Source organism: Mytilus trossulus, unplaced genomic scaffold (assembly GCF_036588685.1).
Source record: "Mytilus trossulus isolate FHL-02 unplaced genomic scaffold, PNRI_Mtr1.1.1.hap1 h1tg000103l__unscaffolded, whole genome shotgun sequence".
Taxonomy (NCBI): domain Eukaryota; kingdom Metazoa; phylum Mollusca; class Bivalvia; order Mytilida; family Mytilidae; genus Mytilus; species Mytilus trossulus.
The window spans coordinates 2,502,702-2,529,188 of NW_026963296.1; the positions used below are offsets into that span (position 1 = coordinate 2,502,702).

Genomic DNA, 26,487 nt, shown 5'->3' on the forward strand with positions numbered 1-26,487 from the left:
AAAAAATTGGTTTTTCTTGAGGATCCCAAAATAAATTACTGTACGATCAGTCTACAAATGACTGTATTCTAGAAGCGATTTCAGATTTTTTGACTGTATGACCAGTCGTGATTTTGAAAAAACAACAACGGTAAATTGAAGGTTTACACGTGTCTATGTGATATTATTAACTGTCCAGGGAACTATAACGTGTAATTTCTTTCATCGGACAATACAAATATATTTCTTATGATTTTTGTACACGGCAAAATAATTGTATTTTTGTTCCGTCATTCTTATTTAAAATCAAATGCCTATACAAAAAAGCAATACATGATTCGCTTGTGGACTTTGAACTAGTGCATCGTTGCAGTTATCTGTTTAGCTAATACATTTTTAAAGACTTTTTACACCGTCTGCCGTTGAGGGGGATAATTCATGTGATATAATTTGGGTAAGCTTACAGAAATCATAACCTGTATTAATAACGAATGAATTTAAAACGCAAAGGATTTTATCAGTTTAGTTTAATCGATTTCTGGGTTAATCCATATATGTCATTGTACTGATTACATTTGTTAATTCATTAATTGCGTGGCAACTTGTAAACATGATAATAATTTGTTTATGTACTTTCAACCTTTTTAACAGGATTTTCCACAGAAAAATCGGTTGGTAGGTTGAAGGTTGGTGCGACCATTAAAACGATTAAACCTGCTGTACTGTAATTTTAAAATAAATTGGGACTTGGATTGAGAGTTGTCTCGTGGGCACTCATACCACATCTTCTTATTTATATTATTTTGGTGATGTTAGAATGCTGCCAAACATTGTCCATGGCCTTTACTCATTAACCGTTCAATCAAAGCTTTTAAAATTATAATTTGTCGTTACTGATGCCAAAATGGAGGTCAAGTTTAATATTGGCGAGTTTTACTGTTTCTGGTCATAAGGTATGCTTCTTAAAAGATATAAAAATGGTGTTTCTAGTCGTGTCCGTGCGTTAACTCATGAATTGTTCAATCATACAAATTTTCAAACTTTAATATGTTGTTACTGAGGATAACATGGAGGTCAAGTATGATATTAATGATTTTCACATTCCACGTTTAAGAGAGATGGTTCTTGAAAGATTGAAAAGATATAAATAAATTCGTAAAAATCTGGATAGCTGCCTTCTAAAAGGCTTTGGTTTTGATTTTCCGGTGGAGTCGGCTATGTTTTTTTGTTATCTTCATTTTTCATTTACATCTGCCCTATTATAGAAACATTCAGACTAAAAGTTGGTATTAGTCGACCCTGATGAAAACTTTGGGATAGAGTAAAGGGAGGCGCATTATTAATTTCTGGTCCACTGACTTTGTTATATGAAAACTGTTTATGAAATGAACATGTTAAATTCAAATCAATATAAATACTGTAATGCATTCAAGTGAACGAAAGATATATTTCTTTTTCAAGATAATCCAATGACAGATTTTCGTTGTTTTTATTGCACAAATGTACGGTCAAAGGATTTTTCAGGACTTATAGACCATTGCATAATTCGCAATGATTCGGAAGAATTAAAGTTGAAAGCTGCAACGCATGGGTCTCCATCTATTACAAATGTCAGAACAAAAAACTTCAAACTGATAACTGCTGAAATTAAGAAGGACAATACAATCATAATTCCACAATGTGAATCACTCACACTTAATGTATGTAATATTTCTTTGGAACTGTTGTGATCAATCATAGGCTGCAGTACGGCCTCGAATGTGTGTAAATACATGAATTTTTATATAACATTTAAATATGTGTGTTTGTACAATTTTAAGTATAACGGAGGACATTTCTGAATATAATATATACAACAAACCTTCCTCCTATTTTACCAACATTTAAACATTCTTATACTTAATGTAGTAAGTCGATTACACCCCATCAAGCCAAAACATGTTTCATAAGTTTTCAGGATGTGCATTTATTGAAATATATTTGTGTTATTTAGAAAATGCCACATTCTAATGTATCGTATACTAGTATATAACTTTGAAATCACCACTAGAATACAGTGTAATAAAGACTGATCATACAGTTTCAAAATATACAAGCGAGACTGATCGTACAGTGAGAAATTCAAACAAGTGTATTTTTCTTATTTCTGGCTTCAAAAATCTGCTCAAAACTTGTCCTCCCAATTAAAATATACTTCGTTTAGTTAATTAAGTCTGGTTCATACGTTAATTTGAACAATAAGAGGGTAAAACGATTAGTTTTAGGTTCACCGACGGATTTTCCTAAGTGATGCACTTGAAAATCTCTTGATTAAGGCAAAGATACGAATAATGAATGTGCTGAAATTAATTCTAAACCATTTGAGAATATTGATGTCAGCTGAAATAATCATTAAGCAATGTACAGATGATCAACTTACCGTTTAGTTCAGTATATCCATCAAATTAAAAATGTGATCCAAAAAGTTCTCGCTTCAAAAATCACGACTTCCGGATAGCGTACAGAATAGTATCTACACTGTGACTGTTACATCTAACAATTAAACATTTATCCTTATGATTTGATATATGAACTTAATGCGTGGATGAATGGTGTTAGATGTTTCGAAATGTCAATCGAATCATCTCATTTACGGCAAATACAGCATCATTCCTATATACGAGACGTGTATGATTTTGAAAGCGTGTGTAAGTTCTCCGAGTATTTAAGTGATGATTTCAAATATTATCATTTCTTTGAGCTTTTGCGACACAGAGGCTCACATAGGAACATCCTATGTTTGTTTATTTATTACGTTATTTAACTAAAACTCATTGTTTTTTGTGTTATTCTTAGTAATTCCAGAAATGCTTTCTTTATGTAATGTAAACATTCAACACTGTAATTGGATCTTTGAATATTGTTTTCGTTTTGGTAAACATATTCATGTTGGTATTAGTAAAATTAAACCATACTGAATGTTATTGTTAAACATACATGTTCATAATATTTTAGCACCCCATGGTTGTATCTTTGACAAATTCCCCATTTCCATTCTCTATTTTAATAATGCTGGTCATTTTCTAGATTTTGATAAATGGAAAAACGACTCAAGAAACGTTTTTTTTTCTTTCTCTACCATGTCTACTGTTAAATATTTTACGGTTTCTATTAAAGTAATATGTGTATTTACCTGAAACATTAATCAAGTATTTAATAAGTCAGGGATTTCGTTATCACACATCAGTTTTAAAATATAGCTCTATACATTTATAGAAACCGAAGGACTAAGTACGAAAGTTTTGGTGTATCTGTTGAACGTTAAAAAGATGTAAATAACAACATTTAGTTCTATTATTTTAAAAAATAAATCATCAATAAATATAGAGTGCTATATGTGTACAGTTGTGAGTACCATGACAATAATGATTCTAGCTATTCTTGACACCGTTTTCTTGTTCAATGCTATGAATTTCTCAAACAGTTTATATCGTCTCTAAGCAAAACCCGTCAGATGTTCACTGACTGACACACAAGTCTGGGAGATTTATTTATATGTTCTTAACTATCTTTCAGTAACTGCAAGGACTCTGTGTTTGGTGTGATCATTGTTGTTTTTGCGCTTTTTACCGATTTAACGAGTTTAAACATGTACAACTGATTTCCACAGTTTGTTTTTAGATTTTTCTTGTATACCACTGTTCCTAGTAAGAATGTATTGGGTTCTTAAAAATATGTTCAAATAACTCTGCCACAATATGATATGCTATATGTGTCTGCCTCAAGACATTTGCTTTTTTATCAAATGTTGTCATCGGTTAAATTAGTCATATTTGTATTTCGTCACTGGTGTTATGTTATGTATATTGTATAGTCATTTTATAAAGATAATACTGTTTGCAAAAGTATGAATTATTCTAAATGATAAGGATGTTCCTATTCCAGGCAGAATATCCTAGCTGTATTTGGCACAACTTTTTGAAAATTTTGCTCCTCAATGTTTTTCAACTGTATTCTTGTTTTGGATTTCGAACTTTTGTGTGTGTTACATTTTAATGTTGCATTTCTGTTGTGTCGTGTCTCTCCTCTTATATTTGATGTGTTTACCTCAGTTTTAGTTTGTAACCCGGATTTGTTTGTTTCTGAATCGATTGATTAATTTCGAACAGCGGTATACAACTGTTGCCTTTATGTATTAATATGTATTATACCGTGAGGATGTTGTCGTTCGAACTGTTTTACATTGATTGTGACTTTAATAGCTGACAATATGATATATTGAAGGCAGTATGGTGACATATACGACTCTAGTATAAAGGTTTTTATTTTTAAATGTTCACTATTCAGTTAATATACCGTATGATATATACAAGTAATAACATGTTTTCTCGTTTGAATTGTTTTACATTGTCTCATCGGGGCCGTTTATAGCTGACTATGCGGTATGGGCTTTGCTCATTGTTGAAGGCCGTACGGTGACCTTTAGTTGTTAATGTTTGTGTCATTTTGTTTTTTTTGTGGATAGTTGTCTCATTGGCAATCATACCACATCTTCTTTTTTATATATAATGCTACCATTTCCATATTCGAAAGAATTGTGGATAATTGTTTTAGACGATTTTTCTAGTTTTACATGTGGTATTGTGGTGTACTAGGTTGAACAACTTTAAGCTTTTTATCAACTGAATTTCAGAGAAAAATCGAGACTTTAAATTATCCAAAAGTTCATTACAGTTTTTTTTAGAATCCACGTATGGTTAAGACTACGACGTAAGTAAACAGTTTAACAGTATTTCACTGCTGACAGATGTTTTGTCAATTGATATTTATTTTGTAGAACATGCAGATGAGCCTGCAATGTACCGTTGTGTGTATGAATGTTTGTAAAGCTTTGGTAAATAAGGCAAACATGCTTGGTCCTCGTAATTTCTGTTCAATATAAATGTTCATGGAAGCCATGAGAGATTAATGATTCACCAAATTCTCATCCATGTCAAATGATATATTTATGTATGTGGGATTACCAGAGTGTTCATTTATGCCTATTATGACATGACAATCGTAATACATATAGTACAATTTATATACAAAGACACTATTATTTGAGGTTTCATCTGCAGGAACAACAAGATATTGATCGTTAAAAGATGACATACGATTCACACCTTATCTGTATTGGAATACAATCTTCTGTCGATTATTCAACAGTTTTTCAATTTTGGAATACCAATTTTTTTATCAAATGCCTGATTGCATTTACCCATTATGAAAATAATGTTTAGTTCACATTCCTCTCGTTTGGCCCATGCTCTGGCTTAGTCCTCATGATAATCCATATCTTCTTTGAAGTTATGTTTTCAATTGATGTCTTTCTGAACTTAAAACCATTTATCATATTCTATGTATGTTAATAGGAGCTTTAAATATGAGGCAATTAAGATGTTACTTCTTTGTTATGAATAACGTTGGTGATGTTGATGGCATCGATTCCATGTACTATTTATGATCTTATTGGTTAAAAAAAAATATTGTGAAAAAACAATATCACAAATTAGTCTGACCAATATTAGCAGGCACTGGGTATCTCTGAGTGAGAGAAGATCCAGACATATCTCGTTTTGTTTATATAGATTAGACCGTTGGTTTTCCCGTTTGAATGGTTTTACACTAGTAATTTTGGGGCCCTTTATAGCTTGTTGTTCGGTGTGAGCCAAGGCTCCGTGTTGAAGGCCGTACTTTAACCTATAATGGTTTACTTTTTAAATTGTTATTTGGATGGAGAGTTGTCTCATTGGCACTCACACCACATCTTCCTATATCTATAAAGTTATTTAATTTCATGATATGTTTCGTGATCAAGCTCCGCATTACCTTTGTAGTCGCGTACCTCAACAACTTTATAACTATAATACTAGAAGGGCATGTAATGTTCAAAATGTGAACTGTAGAACTTCTTCTTATCGAACTTCCTTCCTGCCATCTGGTATTCGTGAATGGAACAGCCTACCACTAGATATTAGATGTAATCTATCAAAGCCTACACTTACAAATTATATAAATCGAGATACTAAGAGTCCTGACATATTATAATACTGGCTGTAGAAACGGCCAATTACTTCACGCCATACTCCGGTTAAACTGCAGAGGCCAAAATAAACACCTTTACCAGAACAAAATATTGTTCTTTCCAGCCTCTGTATATGTGGGTAAGTTGAGAGCAGCAAACACTATCTGCTAGAATGTCATTATCACAGACTCATTAGGACACACACCATTTCTACACTAACAAGATATAATATACAAACATTATTATCAGGTCCCTGAAGTGAACTCATCAGTGATAACGAAAGCGGAAATATTGTCAAAGTTGTTAAACAATTTATAGTAATGTTTTGCCCATGACTACACTTTTTTTTAGTTTGTATTTAATAAGCCCATTACATTAAACTCTGTAGGATGGACTAGAAAAAATGCCTACTTCTTTTATGTTATAATTGCTGCCAATATACATATAACTGCTTCTTTAAGTACAATTTTGAAAGAGTTCTTTATCTTTTGTTGAAACTTCTGTGTTTTGTATTAGTTTTGCAAGGTGTTTATATTTATCTAATGCGTTCAAAGCTTCGAGAAATTGATTATAATTGTTTTCTCCTCCATTCAAAAGTATTTCCATTAGTTTCCTGTTCTTTTCTTTATCTGAAGTCTGTTTTTTAATCTTTATACTTTCTTCGTCTTTCAACATATCTATAAACGTTAGGTAATCTACTATGCATTTAAACGAAGGAACTTTATAGAATGCATCAGGCCACTGTGAAAAACCTAAAAGTACAACCAATTTGATTTATCAACAAAACTGTATCACATCGAATTACATTTTCACGCCAGCCAGAAATATCACTTTTTGTAATAATCGATTCAAACTATGAATAGATACAAAAATACACCGCTAATCAGATAAATAAAGTTGAAGAAAAAAAAGAAGGGAAAACTAAAATGACTGCTCTAGAAATATAATTCAATTGTTGCAATTTATTTATTTTGTTGGTTCTTAAAATTATTATTTCTATAATAAAGTAGACTGGTTTAAAGTATCTATTTAAAAATGAGACCTGACCACTTACATATATATAAAATGTAAATTTGTTTATTTGTATTTGTTATGACTTTGTAGAATATAAATACAACTACTCCTATTTTGTTGTAATTTCTAGACTCCGTCAAGATTAGTAAAATAATAAGTATAAGTAAAATATCGTTTTCTTAGTCAGATAATAACGTTGCCATAGCTAGAATATCAAACCAGAGAGAACAGTTTTTATAAAAAGAAGATGTCGACATATATAGTATTTACATGACAAGGAAACGTGTGAGGTTAATGGTTAACGTCGATGTTTTATTAAATGAAAACAACACGTACAATAATGTAATGCGTTCGAAACGCTTTTCCGAATTAACTTTCATCAGGAACACTCAAAGTCGAAAATTTCAAAAGCCAATGATACAAACAGAAACCCAAGTCACATCAATACAAGCCAAAATTTGCACGGGGGAATTAAAAACCTTGTCTCCTTATAATGTCAAAATAAATCAACGGACAATTTTAGAAAGATTAGTTATAAATCATGTTAGTACTGACTACTGAACTGATGATGCACTCCAGGTCTGATAGTTGACCGTCAACCTCGACCATATCAGTGTTATATCTTTTGCCAAAAATAAAACATGTGAACTATTCAGAACTTTTATCGAAAACGAGTTTAAGGCATATTTATTGTATAACCCCATTGTTTGCTAAAATTACAAAATTTCGAAAAGATAAAAGGATGTAAACTTTTTCCAATAACGAACAAAAATCATCATCTAAACACTATAATAATATTGAATAGGAAAATCACGATGGGTGCTACATAACAAGACGTATTTGATTAGTTTTCTGAAACACCTGCTACATAAAGGCAACGGTAGTATACCGCTGTTAAAAACTCGTAAATCCGTGGACAAAAAACTAAATCGGTGTAACAAACTAAAACTGAGGGAAACGCATTAAATATAAAAAGAGAACAACGACACAACAATAAAATGTAACACACACAGAAACAGACTAAGCATTAGACAAAATCCGATGAGAATAACAAATATAACATCAAAACCAAATACATAAATTTGGGATAGAGAAGTACCGTGACACGTCTTATAGTAATGTGAATTCACACTCAAATATAACAGAAAACAAACGACACAACGGAAACACAACGTTAAATGTAACACACACAGAAACGAACTATATTATAACAATATTCCTGACTTGGTACAGGACATTTTTTAAGAAAAAATGGTGGGCTGTACCTGGTTTTGTGGCATGCAAAACCTCGCACTTTAATGGCAATGTTAAATATAACATTAAAATGACAACATCATATTACATGACTACAGTACAAGTAAATAGGAAAACATATTAGACAAAGAAACACATGAATAATAGCTTACAAAAGGCATTTGCTACCACACAGCTTTTGTTAAGGATTGTGTATTTTGCATACCTTTTTTTATCGTTTTGTTGTCTGCCATGGCTTTGTCTGTTTGTTTACAATTTATGAGTTGAAATGCCCGTTTGGTAACTTTCATATCTCTTTTAAGACTTTGCATGTTTAATGAAATATAACTTGTTTTTTAGTTAGTATCAATTCCTAACTGGTAATTGCATGACATCTAATTTTTATCTGACTATATAATCATACATACCGTATAATGGTAAACAAATGGTTAAGACAATCAATAATGATATGGTAAAGTAAATACAGTTTAACTTATGGGTTCTACCTGTAAAGAGAAATTAGTGTTTAAGTTTTACAGTACACGATACAAAAATAAGGGAAAATGGTATAATTGCCAATGGGAAAGCTCTCAACCATAGACCACATGACGTACTTATTAATCATTAAAGGTCTTTAATTATGAGTCAAATTGATAGATAGCCCTAACCATATAATAAAGGTAAAATTAATATGATATTTCTATGTTTTTAAATTGTTTTGTTTTCTTCTGACCGACCATCCGGACTAGTTTATGATACACATTTATAATGTATGTGACTTTTTGTGCTTCTTTGTTTCTGATTAGTTACTGTACTTTAAAATATCCCGTTATTGTTCTGTTTTATGTTATTATGTATTGTTCGACTATAATTTTGAAAAAAAACTTTGAACAACAAACGACATAAGTATTTAACTCGCGTAATGATACTAACTATATGTGGATTCTAAAAAATCCTAGAGAATTTCTGGACAATTTTAAATCTCGGTTTATATCTACAATTAATTCTAACATAACTTTTTATTTTTAAACCCTGTTAACCCCCATTCCCAATGTGAAATTTATAATTGTTTTGAATAAACATTGAACGGCATAATTTCTTCCTGTGATGTTTACATTTTCTGGCGTCAGACACGCGAAACAATGAATGTATTTTTTTTAATAGATGCTTTTGTGCTTTTTGGTACATGATTGTTTGTTTTGGGATTGTAACACAGTGATTACTGCTGTACCCATATTTTGACTCTTTATTTATTATGTTTAGTTTGTTCACGCATTGTTATAAATATAACGGAATTTGATGCGACTATCATATAAGTGAGAGGTTTAGCGATATAATACCAGGTTCAATCCACCATTTTCCACATTTGATAATGCCTGTTCCAAGTCAGGAATATGACAGTTGTAATCCATTCGTTTGATGTGTTTTGTTATTTAATGTTGCCGTTTGATTAGGGACTTTACGATTGAATTTTCCTCGCAGTTCAGTATTTTTGTGGTTTTACTTTTTTTATAACACACTTCCCGGTATCCGAGCACTTCCATGGTGATGGGTTGGGCCCACTAGAGGATCTTTTGTCCCTAATGGCGGGCTGTACATATAAATGATGTTCTTTCACTAAATAATTCAAAATTTGGTGATTATGTTGAAGGCATCTATCACATCGACTAGAGATAAAGGATACAACAGATACTGTTAAGTCGGCCTCATATTTTGACTTACATCTAGAAATTGAAAATGATGGTCGGTTGAAAACAAAACTTTACTACAAAAGAGGTGATTTTAGCTTTCCAATTGTTAACTCTCCATTTCTAAGTAGCAACATTCCAGCAGCACCTGCATACAGGGAATACATCTCCCAATTGATACGAAAGTCCCGTGCCTGCATTTCCTTTCATGATTTACTTAATAGAAGGTTGTTGCTTTCAAAGAAGCTATTAAACCAAGAGTTTCAAATCGAGAAGTTGAAATCATTCCTTCGTAAATTTTACGGACTCCATCACGAGTTGGTTGACAGTTATGGAATAACCGTTTCACAAGTGATCTCAGATATGTTCCTTACGTCGTAGCTGCAATCTCCTTCCCTTTCATGAATGTGACCTGCCGAATTAGACTATTTACCGGATGTGTTATAACTTGAGCAACACGATGGGTGCCACATTAGGAGCAGCGTAGATCAACCCTAGTTTTTTGTTGGATTCGTGTTGCTTATTCTTAAGTTTTCTTTGTTGTGTCGTGTGTACTATTGGCTGTCTGTTTGTCTTTTTAACTTTTAGCCATGTCGTTGTCAGTTTATTTGCGATGTATGAGTTTGACTGTCTCTCTGGTATTTTATGTCCCTCTTTAAGTGACACATCTTCATTCAGCCTGTTATGGTGTGTTCATGTATACCACTGTACTCGCGCAGCTTTCAGGAGGAACTTATGATAACGGAGGTGTTAACTCGAAGATACTTTAAGCATGTTTAAAAAAAATTGACAAAGTTATGAAATAGTTTTCAAAGGTACCAGGATTATAATTTAGTACGCCAGACGCGCGTTTCGTCTACATAAGACTCATCAGTGACGCTCATATCAAAATATTTATAAAGCCAAATAAGTACAAAGTTGAAGAGCATTGAGGATCCAAAATTCCAAAAAGTTGTGCCAAATACGGCTAAGGTAATTTATGCCTGGAATAAGTTTTTCGACAAAGTTATGAAAGAGATACAGCGAAAGCCCGTTTTGAAGTTAACTGCCAGTACATGTGCATTTCATGAAAATCACAGAAGCCGATCTATCTTCAAAATCTTTTATGAATGACTGGTTCTTGTTATTTAAAATGCAGTTCGATAGAACACTTGCGTAACGAACCTCATGTTTATTTTTTTTTTATATAACTAAAATAAAATTAAAGCTATACATTGGAATGTACATTATTGCCCATTTATAAACAGTCTACGACAAGTGCGATGATTTATTTTGATTTCTTTTGGAGTGATACGTTTGTGCACACATATTTGCCTCCACCGAAATCTAGGAAAAGGTAGTCTTCCCCTGTTAAAAATGTTTATCATCGTTAAAATGTTAAAATTGAGTTTCAACTTTTCTGGATGTTTTTATTTTTCATTTATTGAAGGTGTGTACGTGATCAGAGTTTGATTTATACAAATATGTGACCTTTAAGAGATAGTTGATATCATCATTTTTTGAGTGATAATTCATAGCGTTCCCAGCTTGCTCAGAAAAGACATCGAAATATAACTTAGTTTAAACAGAGGGTTAATGTTCATATTACTGAGTGTTTTATTCTACTTTTGATATAGGTATAGGGGAAGATTGCGATCTCGCAAAACATGTTTAACCCCGCCGCATGTTAGCGCCTGTCCCAAGTTATAAGCACCCCGCTTATGTTAGTCTTGTATTGTTTTTTTTTCAATTTGAGTTCATTCATATGTATCAAAGATTAGTTTGACGTCCATTTTTACTGAACCTTTTTGTATGGGGACAGCTCATGCCAGCCTCCGGTTGCTGTATGTTTGTGATAATTTGAAGACAAAACTGGTGCTCCGATGCTCAATTTGTTATTTTTTTAAGTATCATGAGCATCTGCATGGGCATCATTTATGTCTCTCAGACATACTAGTATAATTAAGAAAGTCCTACATGATTTTGTTGTAATACAGTTACTACAGAGTGGAGTGTTGGTGCATTATTGTTCTAAAAAAACTGTTCTATATTGAAATGCTTTGTTATGATTTTGTCATGGAAATAATATGTGTGTATCCTTTATTGTATCCTTCATTGAATTCTCAGGACGAGTGATGCATGCGTAGCATTAGCCGCCTACTCTGGAACAAAGCCAGTCTTGCCTATTTTCAAGTTCGTGCAGATTCCTGAGCTCTTGTTCATATATTGATTTGTCTTATCTGTTGATCATGGTTCCTTTTTAAGCCATGTCGTTGTCAGTTTATTTCTAAATAATACGTTTGAATGTCGCTTAATTCGGTATGTGTTGCCTCTCTTTTGGTGTTAGTTTTTGAGTTTTGAATTTATTAAAACATGATAGTTATTTTGTTTTTTTCATGTAATTTAATTCTACGTTGGTTTCTTTTTTTTATTTTCAAAGGGGCGGATATATGATTTTTTCTTTATAAATGTAAACTTTGACATATATTCTAACGAAATAATGAAGCACGTCTTCATAGAACGAAATCTTTATCTAAACTAATGTAGGAATACAATATCGTCGCTATGTAGCGACGTCGAATATACAGTTACGTAATTTCCGCGGTAAACGACGATAAGACGTTTACCAATTATACGAAAATGTCTATTATAAAATAAAGTAAAGTAATTTACAACATGAACATACCTTCATTATAATCAATTCTGACGTCTTTAACTCTGTTTATTGATCGAGTGGACATGTTTTGTTGCTGTGACCTGTGTAGGATATTAAGAGAAATATCAGCTAGACTATAACCATGGTAAAAAGATACATTAAAGGTGAAAACAGCCATAGATTATACAAACAATAGTAAACGCAACTTTTGTTTAATCTGAAAATATCTGATTTCTAAGGCACCAACACTGTGGGGAAATAGACTAAGGGGTTATCAAAACACATATACAATGAAGCAATAGCAACTTATCCACAAATCGCTACATAAGTCACAAGACAATTCAGGTTCTCTATTCATGGTTTTCGAAATTCAACATAACAATGAACCAAAATAAAAGGTCATCGATGATATTTCAAATTTAACTTTTAATGATTTTAACCTTTCTTTATAGAGATGCTTGGTTTTTCAATTTCAATTTATCTAATAGATACTTTAAGTCTGAAATGCTTGATGAATGGTATTTTAGTAAATGCCTATGAGTATAAAACACAGAACGCTTAATACAAATAACGATAAAATCTGTTGGTTTCTTAACTTGACAACCATTCATTCGAAGAGTTTAGTTTGATATTTTAACATCATATCCTGACACGTAATGGACTTGGAAACATTAATTAATAACAGATATAGGTTGTAATCTTGAACCAAGGGAGACATATCACATATAAGAGGAAAACAACGGAAAACAAAAACGAACATCAAAATTCATAGAAATTAGCTATATCATACATGTCATAACAACTGTCATATTTCATAATGTTTTGATCTGAGTGTCACCGATGAGTCTTATTTAAACGATACGCGCGTCTGGCGTCTTAAATTATAATCCTGGTAACTTTGATAACTATCCGACTAGTTACAAGACATTTAAAAAAAAATGATAAAAAATAAAGCTAAAATGACAGCACTGCGTAACAGGTAAACAATATAAACAATAAAAAAACAAATACAGAGAAACACATTATTAAAAATATATTATACAAAATCACATGACAGTACATTACATCCTTTAAACAGCAGCATACATCTTTCATGAAATTCTTTCAATAACACGGATCTGATGCTAAAGTCAAAAGAGATTGTTAAATCTGTAAGGCTTGATGTGTTTCAAAGTGGCAATTTACTTACGGTCTGACGATAATTTCTGGACATGACTTATTCCGAACCGCAGCCCCAATATAAGGACAAGGATTAGCTGTAATGAACAAAATAACTTGAAATTATTTGAAGTACACACTCTGCAAAATAAAAAAATGATTTTGTATCAGTTGTTTATAACTTGATTAATAATTGACCTGCAAATTCATATAAACCTTACGACAAGTGAAATCAATCAGGATACAGGCGGAATGAACAAACAAATATTTTGTCGGAAATGGTGCAAAACATTTTTATAAAAAATTATAATCTGGGGAATGCTGACGTGTAAGTCACTGTTATTCATCAAAATTTCGAGAAACTGATATTTATCAAAATATTTCAATCTCACGGTTGAAGGGTGTCATAACTAAATGATGTGAGAATAAATGTGTGTTTGGAAAGAAGACTATAATGTTGTTTACGAATATTAGTAAAAGGTATTTTCCTTTGTTTTCGGCTATAATTTATCATTTGCATTAGGGGTTTGTGTTTCAAAAATAATAAAACCTAACTGTTCCATAATATAGCTAGTTGCAGAGAAACAATTGCATAAAAAATAAGTTAACTAAAATGAAAATGCAAATAATCATAATCGGTTTATTCTTGAGCTTTACCAAAACATTTTCTGTTTGTTTTTCAAAAACGAAATCAATACAGATACAGCAGTTGCAATAAGTAGAATGTACAAAGTCAGGATTACAAACAGTTGTTTGCCATTCGTTCAATGTGTTTTAGCTTTGATATTTAATTTGATAAGGGACTTTCCGTTTTGAATTTTTCTTTGAGTTCGGTAGTTTTTTTTTTTAACTTTTTAAATCATCATTCTATTAGGGTATACATCAGTGGTGTTTAGTAAAATGTTTGCTCACATTTGCCTTCATTGTCACAAATGAGTTTGTGACATGAACAATCTTCCTCTGAGGGTATACAATAACAGTTGTGTTTTGGTGTGGTCACAAATATGTACTGTTGTGAAGAATCACATCTACATGCTGTATCATTTATCATACTTCCTTCACGGTGGACGATTTGACCCTCTTCATTACAAAATGACTTTTGATACAAACACTTATTGTTACCATCAGTTGAAAATGGGAAAGGCTGATATCGTTTGTTACTGCATCCTGCTTTGTTGAAATATGGTTCAAATATAAGTTTGCTGCCTAAAATTGATATAAAAGAAATTAGAAGAGGAATATTTTGTAATATAAAGCTGTTAATCATTGTAGCAAAGCCCCTACTTAGTGGTAAATAAACTCATTAAAGATACTAGGATTGAAATTTGGTAAACTCCCTACTTATTGGTAAATACACTAATAATACATTGTATATAGATACATGAGATACTAGGATTGACATTTGGTAAACTATGTTTATTTTATATATTTTTAAAAACAATAAACACAAATAAGGTGAGAAATTTAATCATCGGACGCTGGAGTCAATGAACATCACTGTCAACGAAAAGGACACACAAACAAATTAATTATTATATGTGTTAATATCACCAGCCCAGTAGTTAACACTTCGGTTTTCATTTTTATAAATTTCCTGTTTACAAAATTTTGAATTTTTCGTAAAACTAAGGATTTTCTTATCCCAGGCATAGATTACCTTAGCCATATTTGGCACAACTTTTTGGAATTTTGGATCCTCGATGCTCTTCAACTTTGTGTTTTGGCTTTATAAATATTTTGATATGAGCGTCACTGATGAGTCTTTATGTAGACGAAACGCGCGTCTGGCGTACTAAATTATAATCCTGGTACTTTTGATAACTATTAATAGTAATGTAAGTTTATGTAGTTGCATTGCTCAATACAAAATTATTACCAAATCGTTTTAGCAGCCTGAATAAACAAATAGTCGGGTAGTGATACATCAGACTCCAGCTTACCAGTCAAGTAAATAACTTCTACACTAGTACTTTCCATATCTGTCTATAGTATTGGATTGGTACAGACTTTTGATTGAAATAAATACTTACTGTCTTGCATTAATTTTGCATGCGCCTGTCCTAAGTAAAAAAAATCGTCATTTGTAACTATACATTGACTAATGATGTGGAAGGTGTTTAACAATGTGACTTCTTTGAAATGTTTGATTTTGTCCTAGTTTACATATATTGGTAATATTGTACACATAATTTAGGTTTATTCAGGGTTAATAAATAACATTATTACCTGTGCTGCTATAATCCAGTCCATCACAGGTCTCACGATACGAATTCTCTGGTGAACGTAATAAACACACATAACTTTGACCACAATAAAACTTCCTTGCTCGGAGACGCCAATGTCCTGGCGCTGGACATTTCAATTCATATTCAAACGTCACAGCAATGACCTGAGATATAACAACTTTGATAAATTGGCAAATAATATAATGACAGGAAGTTTTGTAATTTGTTATTTGAATTTTACAATTGAAATTAGTTTACAAAAACAAACCACTGCATTACTTTTGTTACTTTCCGGCTTTGTTTAAGTATAAAGACGAAAGAGTTATTTGAAAAATAAATTCAACAAATGGTAAGATAGAGGCCACAGATACTACAAAGATTATAACAATAGTCCTAGCGATATTGAGATACAACAACGGTCTTAACAAATGCTGGTCGGATTGGAAAATATCTTACAACTCGTCTCTTGCCTTGCAGTTTGATATCTTTGTAAACAGATATCATTGTGTCTGAGTCGTAGATTTGTCAACCACACCACACCACACCACATCACATTGGCTTATCTTTAAGTAAAGACTTCAGTTGCTCAATCTTGAGGAACATTCTGCAACATCCAGTTCTACCAGGACAAAGCTACGGCTCTAGACCATTGAAGTGTGAACTAAAGTATACTTCTTTGTTAAAACACTGACATTAACTTACTTGAAGACACCAAAGTAATACTGCAGTTTTCATTGGACAGAGATTACGGAAGCGCACTTCAATCTGAAAAAAAAAAATTCAAACCAAAAGTTATTGCATGCTGTATGGTATTACTTACTGTGCATACTGGCACACTTTTGCTATGTCCATCAGTATTCTTGTTTTGCTTTTATTTCATTGCAATGTGTTCTGATTATTTTATTTTTCATATAGAGTTTAATTATCTCATGTTATTTTCAATGAGTATATATTAACGCGAATGGAATCATTTAAAAAAAATGAAGCAGACAAATGGTCAGTTATTAGATTTTACTAAAGTTTGTTAATTTTTTTTTAAAGCATTATCAATTTCGTATCAACATGAAAATTGAGGAGAACAAAATCATAAGTCCTCTATCAATGGTTGTTTTACCTTTTCTAAACCGTGTTGGTAATCTTTCTGGATAGATATACGAAATAAACGATTAATTACCATACCAAAATGTCTATTGCTTAGTATTTTCAACTCATTATTTAAGAATTAAATTCTTTAACCTGAACTTTAATCAAATGTCAATTATTGATTTCGAATATTTACAGTATCAAGTCAAGAATTAGATGTTTTTTTGATATATATTTATATAAAAAAGAAGATGTGGTATGATTGCCAATGAGACAACTCTTCCCAAGAGACCGAATTACACAGGCATTTACCTCTGTAGGTCACTGTACGGACTTGGGACATACACATACATATATACTTTGGTGGGATTAAACAAGTTAGCAGGATTGCAACCCTTTCCCTACACGGTGACATTTATGTTCTTTTGAACAGATAAGAAAACGCTGTAGCAAGTCAGGAATATGCCAGTTGTTATCAATTCGTTTGAATTGTTTGAGCTTTTGATATGGGACTTTGCGTTTTGAATTTTCCTCGGAGTTCAGTTATTTGTGTTTTTCTTTATACTACTGTTGTCTTTGTTTATGTAGTAACAGTTAAAATGATATGTGGTTATTATATGAATACCTATATCAAATAACAAATATCGAACAAACAAAAATAATAACTTGATATCAATACACAACCTTGAATTAGATTTCTGTTTAGTTGTATATTGACTGTTTTTCTTCTCTTCTATCAATCAATAATAAGATAAATGATAAATGGTTGTATCAATCTTATATCACTAAATCGGCTATGTACGTGGTCTTTTTACTTTGCAAGTCTTTGTTACAAATTAAACAATTACATGTACTAATCAGACCATTATTATGACTTAATGCAATATTGATAGCTTTATGTCTAATGGTCTGTTTATAATCACCCTTTTCTAAGTGTGTGAACATGAAAAATTAATGTTCTTTCAAAATTAGGTCAACAGTATAACAATCTCTAGCAACTATAATGGGTTCAAACACTGTGTTATTGAGTACTGTACACGTAAAATACACATTTGTAATTGTTAAATACCCGTTGGAGAGATGCCTTTATTTAGAAATTAAACACACATTTAAATTGTGTAAGATAACATTCAATATTATTGTACACACTGTTGAGCAGCGAATCACCATTGTAAAAACATTGCAATTTTCTGAATGATTGCCTCATTTCAAGGACATCTGTCTTAATGTTAATAATGGTGGCATGTTTGTTCATGGACATAAATGATAATTAAGGAATGCACTGTTTTTTGCGGTCATCCATTTTTCTTATTTCTTAGAATTTGAATAAGAAACCAGTGTCACTGCACTATACTAATACATTTTTCTTCATTTGTTTTATTGTTTGTAATTGATAATACCATAATTATTTATTCTCAATGTGTATGTGTAAATGAATAGTGTATTTTGAAACATTATAAAAGAACTTTCATCAAATTTGTTATGTTAAGTTATTTCTACTTACATTTTTATTGACTATGACACTTGAATAACCAGTAGATCTTGCATTCCTATGTGTCTACAGCCAAAACTTTATACAGGCATCTTCAAACATAAACACATCTGTTCGTTGGTTTGTTTTGTCAACAATTTTCATGTGTATGTAAATCGGCGAATGCCAGGTAAATTAACTTTAAAAAAATATTGAGTGAATTATCGTTCTTTGTCTTTCAAGTCCATTCGGAATACTAAATATTTATCGTGTAACCAGCACAAAATTATACATGACCTTCAATAAAATATAAAGTGTAATATTCTCATTAATCTTTTTTAAGGATAATTGTCCCCCCCCCCTTTATTTGGACCTTTGCTTTTTGTTGAAGCGTATCTTTTAAACGATCTAATGCATGATTATAAAATTATCTTAAATAGTTTCTATTAATTAAGTTGAGTTTGCAGTTAAATTTCAAGCATCCGGTATTTAGAGATAATTAAATTCGCCTTTTGAAATTAACAAATATATTCCCAACACAAAGTTGAAAATTGAAACTCACTTCTAAATTTGTAATTTTGCGCCGTATTAGTTGCTCGAGTAAAAACGGCCAGAGGGTGAACGCAAATTCGAAATTGAAGCCGATAAACAAGTTTTACAATTATTCAAATTACAAACGAAAAGTCAATAAGCAAACAACCAATTCGCTTTTTGAAATTTTTGAAATCAACAAATATATTCCCAACAAAAATTGAGAGTAGCAACTCATGAAAGATATCAAGCTACTATATTTGTAATTTTGCGCTGCATCAGTTCCTAGGATCAAAACAATCAAAAGATGAACGCAAATTCGAATTAAATGCCCATAAACCAAACAAAATACGGAGAAGTTGTCTTTAATACGGAAAATTCGACTCGTGCATTCGGGGTAGAAAAACCGAAACTTTAGATTGATTCAACATTCTATAACTAGTTAATCAGTAGGAAATATAAACATGTACACACTCTGTGGTGAAATATGGACCTTTGTTGGTTTCAGAGCAGCATGTTTTTCAAAGTACACTGTTCACACATCTGAATGAAAAGTCTGATAATTTCTCTGATGCTATTTTTCTAACATCTTAAGATTTGTGAATACATTCATGACCATTCCAGAAGGTGCAGTTATAATCAAAGGATAAAGTTCTTTTGATGTTCAATAATTCATTGTTTCTTTTCCCTTGTGAGTTTTTCAATTCCTGCTACACTCAAAACATCATACTACATTAAGGAGTGTCTTTGAAGTGCAGTCTTTTTGTAACTTATGTTGATTCTTTTATATTGCTAATAGTCTCTCTTTATTATGTGAAGATTTGTAAAGATGTAATGCCATCACACAATGTTATTATTTTATTATGAAATTTATTTTCTATGTCATCTTTACAATCTAGTTTTGCCTACTTAACTGAACAGGTTTTCTCATATTATTGTTATATGAAATGTTCTCACATATTGAAAGTGTATAACTTTGTAGTGAACTTCAAATAGGCCATGGTAAAATTTTACTAATAATTACTTGTACAATTGTAGGTGTACAAGTAATAACGTGTATGATGTCTTCATACAAGTAATTACAAGTATGAAATGTTTGTACAAGTACTAACCTGTGCAAAATAATAACATGTACACTGTATATGACATACATAAAGCAGGTCGAACCCCGCCACATGGTGTATGTACGAGACTGTCCAAAGTCAAGAGCCTGTAATTCAGTTGTTGTCATTTGTTGCTGTGTTATAACATATTTGTTTTTCGTTCATTTTGTTTTTGTACATATATATATGGCCGTTTGTTTTCTAGTTTAAATTGTTTAACATTTTTCATTTCGGCGTCAATGAAAAATATGTTGTTGTTCCCGCAGATAAAGCCCCAAACAACATCGTTTTTGTGTGTAAAACTCATTACAGTAACTGCTTGATAAACGAATTAGGTATTGACAATTCATTTGGAAACTCAACATATAACCTCACGTCACTTACCAAAGAGGAAATTCTGATAATCATAGGTATGTTCTATGTTCCTTTGGAATTTCAACCAAAGATGAAGAACCGGATCTTCCATCACTGTATTGGATGCCTAAACTACACAAGTGTCCTTACAAACAACGGTATATTGCTGGGTCTTCCAAGTGCTCCACGAAACTTCTTTCTAAATTATTAACATCTATTTTATCAGCAATTAAAGATGGGCTTCAAAGTTATTGTGAAACTGCCTATTCTAGAGGTGGCGTGAATAAGATGTGGATACTTAAAAATTCCAAAGATCTTTTAGAGTACATACAATCTAACTCTCTTTCATCTTGTAACAGTATTAAAACATTTGACTTTTCTACTATTCCACATTCCAAACTAAAAGACAGATTGAAATAGTTGGTATTGCTTTGCTTCATAAAAACGAATGGCCAACGTAGATACCAGTAGCTTGTCTTAGGGACGGATAAATCCTACTTTGTAAAGGATCACTCTGATTCAAAGAAAAATTCTCTGAAACTGATATTATCAAGATACTTGATTTCTTGATTGACAACATATTTGTTACGTTCGAAGGACGTGTTTTTCAAAAGACTGTTGGCATTCCAATAGAAACAAACTGTGCCCCTCTACTTGCCGACTTGTTTCTTTATTATTATGAGGCTGACTTCAAGCAGGAACTTCTTAGGAAGAAAGATAAGAAGTTAGCAATATCCTTTAACTCTACTTTCCTCTATATAGATGATGTTCTTTCACTAAATAATTCAAAGTTTGGTGACTATGTGGAACGCATCTATCCCATCGAACTAGATATAAAGGATACTACAGATACAGTTAAGTCTGCCTCATATCTTGACCTACATCTAGAAATTGACAATGAGGGTCGGTTGAAAACAAAACTTTACTAAAAAAGAAATGATTTCAGCTTTCCAATTGTGAACTTTCCATTTCTAAGTAGCAACATTCCAGCAGCACCTGCATACGGAGTATACATCTCCCAATTGATACGATATTCCCGTGCTTGCATGAATATGTGGCATGAGTGCCAATGAGACAACTCACCATCCAAATAACAAGTTATAAAAGTAAACCATTATAGGCAAAGGTACAACCTTCAAAACGGAGCCTTGGCTCACACCGAACAGCAAGCTATAAAGGGCCCCACACATTACTAGTGTAAAACCATTCAAACGGGAAAACCAAATAACGGTCTAATCTACATTAAAACGAGAAAAAATATCATACCTTGATCTCTTCGTCAATATTGACACAAATGAATTCGCTATACAATCTATGACAAATGGGACGATTTCAACTTTCCAATTATCAATTTCCAATTTCTCAGCAGTAACATACTATATACCCGATCGTATGTTTTTACATATCTCAGTTGATAAGTTATGATCGTGCATGTTCACAATATACGGACTTCATATACAGAAGTGTGCTCCTCACGCAGAAACTGCTCAAACAAAGTTATGAGGAGGAATGATTAAAAATAACACTCATCATCACGAATTAGTTGATTTATACGATGTGTCTCAACTTTCGAAGGACATATTTACCATTCATGAGCTATTTCCGAATATTATTGTATTGCTGAGTGTGAATTCCCATTTTTATAAGACGTGTCATGGTATATATTTATCCAACAGTTCTTTTTTATTGAGATATGATGCTGTATTTGTAATTCTAGTCGAATATTGTTATATATCTTATCATTTGTAATTATAATTCTATTAACTTTTCGTTCGTATGTAAAAGTAAATAAGTATATTAGTATAACGCTGTTCAAAAGTCATAACTCTGTTGAGCGAAAACAAATCCGGGTTACAAACTAAAATCAAGCATAAGATGAAAACAACGAAACAACCGAAAAAAGGTAGTGCAACAAAATAACAAACGACAGTGTAACATAAATAGAAACTTTGGTCCCCGAGGACATCATCCACCCAGTAGCAAAACTAAAATTATTTTCGATTTATGAGTTTGACTGTACCTCTGATATCTTTCGTCCCTCTTTTATAACCACTGGGTCGATGTCTCTGCTGGTGGAATTTTATTCCTGAGAAAATCATCCACCCAGTAGCAAAACTAAAATTGCATGAATTTACGAAGATCAAACAGGAAACTGGCTCGGACTTAGCCCAGTATCATGAGTATATCAAGGTCCAAAAACAGACATCACCACTCATCACAAGACATGACACATATCTCAAACATAACTCATTCAGATCATCGTACTAGTGACAATAGCAATATTACACATATACAGCCGTGTTCAGTTATCCTTAAAGACATTTATGATTTTGATGACACAGTACAACACTGTCGCGATTCGAAATGTGAGACCAAAGTTGCAAAACTTGTGAAATTTTAATAACAGATGCTGAATTCACTAGCAATTTGATAAAGAATTCTCATTTTGCTAGAGGTTACGATGATCCGAATTGTAAATCGATAAATGTCGTCTACGGATTAGAGTGCAACCTCTGCGGATTGGTATACGTCGGTGAAACGACAGGAAGGCTAAACAAACGTATACGCGGTCATAGATCAGACATGAACCTCAATGCAAACGACATTTTATACCAGCATTTCAATCAGACCGATCTTTCCATCGTTTCTATGACAGTTCGCATTTATCGAAAAGATATACTATAGCTCTAATAATCCTAATCTTTCAACGACTCTCCGTAGACAAAAAAGAGGACTACTGTATTAGACAATTGGAAACTGCGACAACTTATGGTTGCAATGACAAAATTGATGGTATAGGTAGTCTATCTAGTCCTTCGTGTAGCTCGGTGAATGTGATAAATATTTTCAAAATGACTCCTCGACGTAGACGCAGTCATGGTCTTCGTCATTATATATCACCTTCTCTTCATGATGTCTCTGTTAATGAATTGCTGCCATTTAAACAAAAGCCGTCAGGTATTCATCACATTCGCATGAAACTTTATTTATTAGCCCTTTCAAAACTTCATTCTTTGTTCAATTCATGTTTGGAGTATAATGTTACAAACCCTCATTCAAACCAATACAAACTTGAAGCTATAATTGCGGATATTGCAAGTCACAGACTTGTCAAGCCAGTCCGCATTGGAAAAGATAAAATAGAGAAAAAGATCTTTCCTTATTTTTTCCTTTGCCAACAAAGGTCTCGATGGCATCAACTTAGGCAATATCCTTCATCATGAATTAGTTCAATCGAAAATACCTTCTTATTCCAAAGACCAGTCTGTACCAATCATTTCTTATACCTATACCAAACCTATTGCAAAATATTTCAATTACAAACACGTTTTGCAGGATCTCAATATTGACGACTTCAAGTCAAACCTCCTGATTGCACTTGTTCCAGTTCCCAATTCACATATAATCCGGCCGGCCAATTTATTACCGGTGACCTCAACATTGTTAATAACACTTCTCTACGAAATGTGTTATCGAAAGGTCCAAAATATCGTGAGCCTAAATCCATCAATTGGAAATACAACTTTTAAATTTTGATGGATTCAGTCGAGGATTATGCCAGGCAATGGTCTAAGCGCGAGAAGGAAGACGTAGACACTTTTCCGAATGGATTGAGGCAGTGAGGTCGTTGATACAAATCGGAATTAAGAAACTGAATGGGTCTATCAATGCCCATGCTACGTCAATCTTTAAAGACCCAAATGTTGCAAAACACTTATCCTACCTTCATGACAAAAAAGTTGTTATCCCGCAGATAAAGCCCCAAACAACATCGTTTTTGTATTTGTAAAATTCATTACATTTACTGCTTGATAAACGAACTAGGTATTGACAATTCACCTGGAAACTCAACATATACCCTCATGACACTTACAAAAGAGGAAATTCTGGATAATCATAGATCTGTTGTATGTTCCGTTGGGATTTCAACCAAAGATGAAGAACTGGATCTTCCATGACTGTATTGAATACCTAAACTACATAAGTGTCCTTACAAACAACGGAACCTCTTTCTAAATTATTAACACCTATTTTATCAGCAATCAAAGACGAGCTTCAAATTATTGTGTAACTGCCTATTCTAGAGGTGTCGTGAATCAAATGTGGATACTTAAAAATTCCCAAAAGATCTTTTAGAGTAAATACAATCTAACTCTCTTTCATTTTGAAATAGTATTTAAACATTTGACTGTTCTACTCTTTTCACAAGTATTCCACATTCCAAACTAAAAGACAATTGAAAGAATTGGTATTGCTTTGTTTCATGAAAAAGAATAACCAACGTAGATACAAGTATCTTGTCTTAGGGAGGGATAAATCCTACTTTGTAAAGAATCACTGTGATTCAAACAAAAAACTGACATTATCAAGATGCTTAATTTCTTGATTGACAACATATTTGTTACGTTCGGATGACGTTTTTTTTTCAACAGACTGTCGGCATTCCAATGGGAACAGATTGTGCCCCTCTACTTGCCGACTTGTTTCTTTATTTTTAAGAGGCTGACTTCATACAGGAAATTCTTAGGAAGAGAGATAAGAAGTAAGCAATATCCTTTAACCCTACTTTCTGCTATAAAGATGATGTTCATTCACTAAATAATTTAAAAGTTGGTGACTATGTTGAACGCATCTATCCCATCGAACTAAAGATAAAGGATACTACAGTTTCTTGTTTTCATTTCCTATCACGTGTTCTTGTCACTTGTAAATTGATACACAACAAAAACACGCAGCCTACTTAGCATTGCTTTAAATCACAGTGACATATGAGCTTTAGGCACGATACACGTGAACTCAAAAGTACAAACACTTTGTTCGAAAATAACCATCTATAAATAAAGGCAACAGTAGTATACCGCTGTTCAAAACTCATAAATTCATGGACAAAAAACAAAATCTTTATCCCATCTATGTCATACACGAAGTAGACCGTATCAATAAAAGACGAGGTTATTGTTGGTTTTTTTTAAGCAGTCCCCGATTTCCAAGTGAACAAACTTAAGAGTTCAAAAATTGATTTAATAAAAAGGATTAACCTTGAAAAAAAAATGTTATTAAAACTATTGAAAAGTCCAAGTACTGCGTCATTGAACCGATCATAGTATGAAAGATTTTTCCTTATATTAATTGTACAATTTTATTTAACAACTTCTCCAATACCGATGTTTGAATAATATTTTAAGGATTTACAAACACATGATACAAAGCTAATATATATTTAGAATATGAGGTAAATGCAGTTAGCCCATAAGGTGCGAAACGGGTTTGATCGTTGATACGAAATGGTAAATGTTGGGAACGAAAAGGTAATTTTTATTACGAATTGACAGGAAGACAAAAAGGTCAGTGTACAAAATAAATTGTTACGCCATACAAATAAGCTTGCAAAAATTACAGTTAAAACTATTAATGGGATCAAAACTAAATGATACTTATAATTTGGCATTTGGAAACATATTTTTATTACGATTTATGATGACCTCCTTATACTTAATCCTTTATATTATAACTGGATCGGAGAACATACTTTGTTTAGTAGTTTAATATATTATGTGCTTTGTTTGTTTACTAGTTAATATTTGTGCTTTTTGCTGACTCGATTTTCCCTTTCATACTAATTTTTACTTCTGATTATAATTGGTTTAATTTCCCCATCTAATTCTTTATGCATGCTATATGGCTTTCCTAAAGTGGTCAGCAATATGTTATTCTTTTAATTTTTTTTTAACAAAACAGCAGACTGATGTAAACGACAAATATACTAAATCAATATCAGAATGCTTATCCTATACACTATAGTCAGTGTCTAATGATGGTTTTCGCAGCTCTGAATGATGGCATAACTCCTATTGTAAAATTCTCGTTATAGACATCAAGTCTGAGTTCAAATTATTTTTGATTTTCTAACCCTGTAAACCACCTTGTCCCAACGTGAGTTTGAAACATAATCTAAAAGAAATAATC

General features: G+C 32.3%; 1 protein-coding gene across 1 annotated transcript; it reads right to left on the reverse strand.

Moving 5' to 3' along the window:
- Nucleotides 1-6,465: 6,465 nt before the first annotated feature.
- LOC134699972 (uncharacterized) lies at nt 6,466-18,753 on the reverse strand. The gene is made up of 8 exons (XM_063561377.1): nt 18,566-18,753; nt 16,681-16,743; nt 15,980-16,142; nt 14,666-14,959; nt 13,785-13,851; nt 12,626-12,696; nt 8,701-8,778; nt 6,466-6,777 (listed from the first exon to the last, which is right to left on the reverse strand). The coding sequence occupies exons 2-8, from the start codon at nt 16,711-16,713 to the stop codon at nt 6,482-6,484; spliced, it is 1,002 nt and encodes a 333-aa protein (XP_063417447.1). The 5' UTR covers nt 16,714-16,743; nt 18,566-18,753; the 3' UTR covers nt 6,466-6,481.
- Nucleotides 18,754-26,487: the final 7,734 nt, after the last annotated feature.

Coding starts and splice junctions, on each gene's coding strand:
- LOC134699972 (XM_063561377.1), bottom strand. CDS start 16,713: ATGAAAACTGCAGTATTACTTTGGTGTCTTCAA. Junction 16,143..16,680: donor TATTACTTTGGTGTCTTCAA/GTAAGTTAATGT, acceptor GTTATATCTCAG/GTCATTGCTGTGACGTTTGA. Junction 12,697..13,784: donor CCAGAAATTATCGTCAGACC/GTAAGTAAATTG, acceptor TATCCTACACAG/GTCACAGCAACAAAACATGT.